Here is an 8,997-nt window from a genome sequence, read left to right as displayed (position 1 = left end):
CCTAATATTATCAGTGGGCTTTCAGTGTTTTCGGATGTAGCTTTTGCAGTCATGAGATGTAACTTCTCAGTGAGCACTAATTACTACTGTTTTGACTCATTATTTTCCCAAACCAGTAAGCAGATAGAGACAAAAGATATCTCAGTAGGCCTATATATTATTTCTTTACATAGGGATAATTTAAGATAAAAGTAAACTAAATTGAAAGGACAAATTGAAAATGAAGTAGAAATAAAATACAAAATTATAATTTGAAACAATAACAACACTGTTTCACTTTCTTTAGTCTATGTTTGAGAGGAGGGGGAAAAGAAACAAATAACTGAAATGTCAAAAGAATGAAATAAGAAGTGTGTTGAAGGACCGTTTTTGTTACATTTATATTGACAATTGTGAAGTTGTGAAAGTTTAAGCTTAAAATATTGATGTTGAGTTTACAGTTACAATTTGAATTCTGATTCATTCATTCAGACTCTATTTGGACTCTGCCTGTTATGGACTTGGTCTTGAGTCCGACTCGGCCCCTTTTGAACTCTGACTCGATTGTTTAAAGACTCAGACTTGACTCGAACTCGTCTAAGGTGGACTCAAACCCAATACTATTACACGTTACAAAAGACATGTCTTTTAAAGAGAAAATAAGGCTTCAACTTCATAGATTTACACTTGTGCTCATCTTCTAACTACTTGAAAGACTTAAGAAGACATGACAATGTTTCCTGACAGGAACATAGTGAGCAATGATTCTCCCTGGTTTTTACAGTGTATTCTGGGTATTTTTAGGGAGTAAACATTTCAGTGCACTGGAACGATTTTGTGATTTAGACAGCCCTAGAAATGGTTATCACCATGATCAGTGCCCTGACCACTGAACTGAGGAGCTGATTGAGATGCACCCAAAGGTAAAAGACTGTGTTCTTACCGTCTTTCATGAGGGAATGAACTACAATCCCACTAAGCATTGTTAAAAAAAAAAACATAATGAATAAAAACCATTGATTGAAAGTTGCTGATTATAGCCTAAGTATTGAAAGAATATTTGTTTTAATTTTGTTGGAAAACATTCAGATATTTACAAATATTTGAGTAGTTTGCTAGTGTAGGAAGACCAACTCGATTGCATCATTCACTGTATGTCATTGTAGTAGGTGGCTGCTGCAGCACTTGTTTGGCATGCTTTGTTGATCGCAATTCTCTGAATGGTTGATATTTCTCTTCATGTTCATGGGTAGTGTGAATTTGGCTAATAAACAAGATTTAAAAAAAAATTTAAAAACAATGTTGAAAAAAGGCAGACTGATGGCTTCAACTGAAGCATATGCTATCGAATAACATACTTGGAGCTCACAGTAGGCCTTTATTTAAAGGTTTATAAGTTATTGTTAAAATTAATGGGATTTTACTTCTGGATACCGACTGTTGCACTCTATTTCAAATAGGTTTTGTGTAGAGGTATTCTTTGCTTTTGTATTATGTGAAAACTCTAGTATGCTCACTATTAAGTAAAAATTATATAAGGCTTACAAGAGCTAATTTCTCTTCTGCGTGGTCAAATTGATTGATCGTCTTGATAGTGCTGGCTAGCTCTAGCTCACCAGCTTTATGTCTAGTAAGAAAGGTACAGTATGTCTAAAAATCCCTATCTTGTAATCCACCTCTTATAACACCACAACGTGTTTAGTATACCTCTTATAAATCAAATACCACTATAAATCAAATCGTTATTGTGAAATTTGGCCTGTAACTGTCTCATCTATGTTAAAGCACAGAGAGCACACTTGGAAGATAATGCAAAGTTATCTGCATATTTGAAACAATAAAAACAAATGATACTGAGACACTGGGGAAAGGATATGAATAGCATTTTACAGTTTATTAGTACTCGCTTCCATTTCTTTTTATAATTTTCCATTCTTATACAATCACATGGTAGTTTTCACAGTGTCGGTACTCATCTCAGTCTAATAAACATTTAGATCAACTTACAGTCTGACCTGTCTATATTTATATTTAATCACTGAGAACAACAACAGATCACCAACATATGAAACTTATTACAGTCTCAGCCTTAGTGTGAAAGGTAACCTATTATGTCCGAAGAAGACATTGCATTGGATTACCCTATTGAATCAGAATTTGTTCAGACTTTTAAAGAAGCTCAGGTTAAGGAGGACTTCAAATATGTGGAGACTCTTATCAGAGAAGCAGGTAAGGTGGGCAAGGAGGGGGAAACCAGCTAAACAGTCAGCGTAAAGTTTAATGATAAAGCTCAACATAAAACAAACGTAAACAAACAGACACACATGCAACGTGGCCACGTGCGTCTCTCTCTCGAACTGGCGCCTCCAGCTAGTCTTCTGGCCCCTCTTGGCTGCTTAGCCCGATTCATGCCCGATTCATGTCCTCACGACCTTGCCCCACCTTCCTCCTCATCCCAACCACATACACTGGTGGCCAAAAGTTTGGAATAATGAACAGATTTCGTTCTTATGGAAAGAAATTGGTACATTTATTATTAAGTGGCATTCATCTGATCACAATGTATTGTCAAGACATTAATAACATGAAAAATTACTATTACAATCAGAATTTTCTTTATTTTTTTTTTAAGAACTTCTTAAACTACTTCAAAGTGTTCTCATCAAAAAAATCATCCACGTGCAGCAATAACGGCTTTGCAGATCCTTGGCTTTCTAGCTGTCAGTTTATCCAGATACTCAAGTGACATTTCACCCCACACTTCCTGTAGCACTTTAGATGTGGCTGTATTGTTGGACAATTCTCACGCACCTTACCGTTTAACTGATCCTACTAAAGTGGTATCAATTGGGTTAAGATTCATAACACTCTTTTCCAATTATCTATTGTCCAATGTCTGTGTTTCTTTGCCCACTCTAACTTTTTTGTTTTTCTGTTTCAAAAGTGTCTTTTTCTTTGCAAATCTTCCCTGCACCCCTGAGTCTTCTCTTTACTGGTGTACATGAAACTGGTGTTGAGCAGGTAGAATTTAATGAAGCTGTCAGCTGAGGACATGCGAGGCGTCTATTTCTCAAGCTAGAGACTCTGATGTACTTATCCTCTTGTTTAGTTGAACATCTGGCCTTCCACATCTTTCTGTCCTTGTTGGAGCCAGTTGTCCTTTGTCTTTAAAGACTGTAGTGTACACCTTTGTATGAAATCTTCAGTTTTTTGGCCATTTCAAGCATTGTAGAGCCTTCATTCCTCAAAACAATGATTAACTGAAGAGTTTCTAGAGAAACCGTTTAGTTTTTGCCATTTTTGACCTAATTTTGACCTTAAGACAAGCCAGTCTATTGCATACTGTGGCAACTCAAAAACAAACACAAAGACAATGTTCAGTTTAATTTAACAAACCAAATATCAACTGTGTTTTATATAATGGCGAGTGATTTTTCTAGTTTAAAATTAGAAATTTAGCATGATTACTCAAGGATAAGTTGTTGGAGTGATAGCTGCTGTAACTGGGGCCTGTCTAGATTTGATCCAAAATTACTATTTTCAAATAGTGATGGTGCTGTTTTTTAAATCAGTATTGTCCTGACTATACATTGTGTTCAGTTGAATGCTACTTTGGTGAATTAAAGTATCAATTTCCTTACAGAAACGCATGTTGTTTTTTCCAATAAATAAATAGGCCTACATTTAAATCTTGCTATTCTTTCTGTCTTTAATGTTAAACCCAATAGAGCAAACCATTAACTTGAGATTGACATCCTTCTTTGCTTTGACATCTCACTGTCTTGACTGTCCACATCTTTTGTCTTGAATTAAGTGAGTAAGTCAATTAACTGTCATAATAAAAGCTAAGAGTGTGTAGCAATAAAAAAAGAATGAAAGGAAAGAATGGTGCCCTTTCACTCTCTCTGAAATTAGAGCTAACAGCGCAGGGCACTTTTGGAATTATGGTCACAATGTAAAACACTGGTGTGGATAAGATTCCCAGTAATACGTGTAGCCAGTCTGATTGGAGGACAATGCTGTCACACCTCATGATTTGTTGAAATGGAGGGTCTGATTCTATTTTTGGGTAATGCAGTGGTGATATCATCTGTAATACTCCCCACTCATCTGTGCAGCTGGCATATTTATCGAACTGACCTCTTTGAAGTCTTTGTCTCTGCTGTGTTGTTGGTAAAAACAGTGATCAAGGCACTCTTGTTATGCAATTGCACTACATTAATCACATGTCATCTGTACTAAAAATACATGACATAGAGCAACAGAGATCATATAAATAGGCATAAATACAGGCAGCTAAGTATCCAGAAGGAAAGTGGATAGTGTTGTCATTGCTAGCAATGTTCTCCCAAGGCAGTGGGATGTGTGTTGTGAGTCGTAAGGCCACATTCTTGACAGAGAGAAGGCGGTCGTCTTTAGAAAGTGGCCAGAGGGTTGGGAAAGACAAGGTCAAGGGTTATAAACAACCAGGGAGGGACTTTCTTTGCCCCCCTGTTCTGGATGCCCTGCTTGCCAACCACTGGAGGGACTTTCAACATGGATTCAATGATCCAGATAAACTGAACAAGGTGCTAGAGTTTCAGAGTGATGAACTGCTGTGGACTGCTCAGAAACAGGGTTTGTTACATTTAGTCTTCATTGTTTTGCAAATTAAAAATATGCATTATAAGCAGTCAGGGTTGGGGAGTAACAAAATACATATAACGGGATTATGCACCATATAAGTAACTGTATTCCACTACAGTTACAATTTAATTAATTGGTATTTAGAATACAGTTACATTCAAAAAGTATTTTGATTACTGAAGAGATTTCTTTGCATTTTATTGTCATTTGTTTCATTTAATATTTAGTCCTTTCAGATGGAAAACATTTATACATATAAGTGATGCGATCCAAAGTGCATTTGAACAGCATGAAACACTTCCTTATGATGTGTTACATTCATACGAGCAGACAGAGAATTAAGCTTGAAGTAAGTTTTGAGCAGAAGAAATAGAAATAACCCTTGTGTAAATTGTCAGCTTTATGCTAGGCTAAATTCTATTTCTAGCCATTTTACATGCACACTTTACCAGGCACAATCATGTTTTTTTATCAAGAAAATTCCCGTTAGATCATAATTTCTTTCTTTCTAGTAAGACCTTTGATTAGGGCTGGGCGATATGGCCAAAATTTTTATCACGATAATCTTTTTCATATTGTTCGATATCGATATTTATCACGATATACATTTACACATTGCTTAAAAATATAGCATGTTGAAAATGTCTGTGCAAAGACGGGCCTTTTATTAAAATAAAAAGAAAGGCAACAAATTGACAACAAATATTTGCAGCACAAAGGATTTAGCATATCTCATACATCAACTAAATATAGACCCACTAAGCAATGACATACTGATGGAGAACAATGGCTTTTTAAAAATAGAAGCAAAAAGTGCTTAGAGCCATAGGAAAACATTAGTAGGACTCTATAAATTAAGTCCTTGAAAGCCTGAGCCATTTGAAAAGAGGAAATGCTTAGAACTATGCACTTTGATAATCTCTGCTCCACAGTTCAGCTGAATGGATGGTAGGAGCTGCTAAATGATAACTGTGGGTCAGGGCAGGATCATTGGGAAAGAGCTAATTTACATTCCTTATGGCTCTCTAGAGCTGTAGTAAAGGGAGACTCCAGAGGGCTTCATACCCTCCTTAAGAGGAACTATATTGATGTTGATGTGCTTTACAATGTGAGCAGGGAAGAACTTGAATAGCAAGCTTACCCTGACACCACCCTCAGGTAAAAAAAGGCATTTGCCGGACAGGAACTTTAGGTATATCAAAAATATAGTGAAAGAAACATTTTACGTTGCTATGAATGTTTTTTGTAAAACCTTTTTTTCTCAGCATCTGACCATAAAATAGGAATTCAATTTCATTAAAGATAAATTATAATGTTATTTGTTTACATGAAACAATTTCAATGACATCAGAACTTTGGCTTCCATGGTACTGTGCATAGTATAGTGCATCTGTATAGCATAGAAACAAAATATTGAATTTATTGAACCCCATTATATTTATATGGTATTGGAACTCAACAGTGGAAATATCTCCCCTGTTAGCTTAATATATTGACATTAGCAAAGGACGTTATTGTGATACATTTTTTTGTGTTGGCAATTTTGGAGTTTTGTCAGGATAGGTTGAATATTAAGAAACAGTTAATTGCCTAAATTGTTTTACTTATCAGGTGTTGAACTTACATATACTCTAAATATTCCAATTCTGAGAACTGCTTTAATGGTCTGTCAATGTCCTTTTTCAGGTCTTTGGTCTTTGGAATATAGAAGAGAACTAACAAGCCCACTGTGTATCGCTGCTGCACAAGGTTTTACTGAATGTCTGCAGTACTTGCTGGAGCACAGCGCACATCCCAACCTTATTGCAGGTGGAAAAGTAGCACTTCATGAAGCCTGTGCAAACAACAACACTGACTGTGTGGAGCTGCTGCTGGAACATGGAGCTAACCCTAACCAGATGACAGAAGAGGGGCTGACTCCATTACATCTATGCAGCACACCACAATCAATATGGTATGAAATTATTCTAGCATGTCCTATAATAGAATTCTTGAGATAGTGTAATCAAAATATCATGCAAGACATATTACCACTGTGCCTTTGAACAAAACAATAGCTGTTTCCCAAATGACACACAACTATGCACTTACAAAATATACTATGTACTCAGTCATGTAGTTTATGAATTTTCAAAGTGTATTATCATCCAATATGGAACACTTAACATCTTTTTTTTTCTACATGGAAGCAATCGCTGTTTAACAGCTGACGGAAGTGCATTTCAAGCTCAGTGCTCAGTGCTTGTTTGAATATTCACCATTAAATGTGTGTATAGTTAAACAAGGTAATAATTTATCAATGTACAGTGCAAAAGGTAAACAGATTTGATGTTTGACATAGAGTGTAGACACCTTAGCACTTTTTTTGTACTTTCAAAATGCAGTAAAAGCACTAAGTATATCCATTGCCACTCCTGTGGTGTTTGTTTGATATGAATGCAATTAAAATTACAGTTTCTGCTTCCATGGTGCTTAAAAGGACAACAAATTAAAACTGGATTATACAAAAAGTACTGTCATTTTTTAGAAAAAGCTATGCAAGCAGCAGTGATGTTTTCCTCACATTGCTAGCAGTTGTTGTGCAATCTTTTTGCAGTTGTGCAAAAGCCTTGTTGAGAAAGGGTGCCAAGGTGAACTTACCTAGTGAGGAAGAGGATGAAACACCATTGCATGTGGCAGCTAGACATGGTCTGCTCCACCACGCACAACTCTATCTACGATTTGAAGTTTGTGTGAACCATGTCAACTCTTCAGGTGAAACACCACTGGGGGTTGCTTGTGGGGTAGTCCTAGAAAAGACAGCCAACAGCCAAGATGAACAATATCTTGAGCTCTGTCGTCTCCTCCTGGCCAATGGAGCAAACATTAATTTGTCTGATAATGAACGGCGCAGTCCTCTACACAAGGCAGCCCGCAATGTTCAGCACAAGTTGGTGGAGCTTCTCCTGGACCATGGGGCTGATATCAATGCCATTGACTATAATGGGTGTTCATCACTATCTAGTGTGCTACAAAGTTCTGTGGTTCGACAAGTGTGGGAACCTCATAAAGTTGTTCAGACCCTGTTAAACCACGGCTCAATTAAAATATGGCCACTAGCACTGCTGAAGGTAATTACTAATAGCATTGCAAAGGGACAAAGTTTCAAATAATGGCTATATAGGGCTGTGCAGTCTATATTAAACACTCCTCTTATTCCATAAAGTTTTCATTGAGTGTAAAAATAAGGTTCCAACTCAGTATGCCATTGCAGTTGGGCAAAGACATTTTGCAGTGTTGTCATTGTGAGGTCATTGTATCTGTGTCACATAAATACTCTTTTTTTTATGTTTACATTTTTTGTTTCTTCATTTTAAGGTGATAACAGCCTGTGCAGCAGCACCTAAAACTGTGGAAATCCTATTTAACTCATACCAACTGGTTCCTGTAACTTACAAATGGGTGGAAGCCATACCTGAGGATATTTTTCATGTTAGTCTTGTATCACTACAGAATACTATTAGATATTTTGAACAACATTACCTGCTTTATTATCACATATTAATGCTAATACAAACAATACTGTTTAACTACATTACAATATTTGTTTTCAGCTTCACAGACCCTTTTATGAGTCTCTTTTTGCACTGGAGTACAAATCCCGTAGTTTACAGCATCTGTGTCGGTCTGCACTGAGGGAACACTTTGGGAATAACTGCTACTCACTCATTCCAAGGCTCCCTGTGCCTAAAGCGCTACAACAGTATCTTCTTCTAGAACCCATGGGCTACATTGACTAATCCTTGAGAGAAACCTTTAGAAAACTTGGAAGCCTTTTTTTAATGCAATGCATAAATCATTATGAATTTGTCACAGCTGTCTTTCATTTCACTTTGTAAAATCAGTTTACTATGATGTGTTTGAGAGCTTATAATATCACCTGTATTCCTGTTTTTATATTTTAGTGTAAACTCATATTAGCATTACAGAAAAGATTTATGATGACACATTTTATTGTTTAATGACTGTTTTAGATGCATGGCTACCTTCATTCATGTCTATATACACCTTCACATAGTAATGTTTAATCCATAATTATTTTATTTGGAAATCTCTTGTTTGGCCTCCAATAAAATAATACATTTCATCAAACCTAACTTTTTGTTAAAAATAAATGTCAAACCTTTTCCCTTCCAACTCATTATTAATTAATTATAAAGAGAATCCTATCCAAAATCTTAAAATATTTTTAATATTAAAAATAATAATAATGCATATTTAATATATATTCTAAATGCATAAATATATATATATTTTTTGGTAACAATTCACAATAATTTTCCATTTGTTAACATTAGTTAATGCATTAGGTATCCTGAACAAACAATGAACAACATATACAGTATTTTTACA

General features: G+C 35.8%; 1 protein-coding gene across 2 annotated transcripts; it reads left to right on the top strand.

Moving 5' to 3' along the window:
• The first annotated feature begins 4,298 nt into the window (after positions 1 to 4,298).
• LOC127659164 (ankyrin repeat and SOCS box protein 18-like) lies at positions 4,299 to 8,792 on the top strand. 2 transcript variants are annotated; one of them, XM_052148838.1, is made up of 5 exons: positions 4,299 to 4,596; positions 6,292 to 6,559; positions 7,202 to 7,715; positions 7,963 to 8,076; positions 8,199 to 8,792. In XM_052148838.1, the coding sequence occupies exons 1-5, from the start codon at positions 4,320 to 4,322 to the stop codon at positions 8,382 to 8,384; spliced, it is 1,359 nt and encodes a 452-aa protein (XP_052004798.1). In that variant the 5' UTR covers positions 4,299 to 4,319; the 3' UTR covers positions 8,385 to 8,792. The 2 variants fall into 2 exon arrangements, with proteins under 2 accessions (XP_052004798.1, XP_052004797.1); XM_052148837.1 differs by having other exon boundaries at positions 7,963 to 8,341.
• The last annotated feature ends 205 nt before the right edge of the window (positions 8,793 to 8,997 follow it).

The sequence above is a fragment of the Xyrauchen texanus genome, chromosome 18 (genome assembly GCF_025860055.1).
Source record: "Xyrauchen texanus isolate HMW12.3.18 chromosome 18, RBS_HiC_50CHRs, whole genome shotgun sequence".
NCBI classification, from domain to species: Eukaryota; Metazoa; Chordata; class Actinopteri; order Cypriniformes; family Catostomidae; genus Xyrauchen; species Xyrauchen texanus.
Note: the sequence above shows the minus strand (reverse complement) of the source record. Positions and strands in the feature narration are given on the sequence as shown.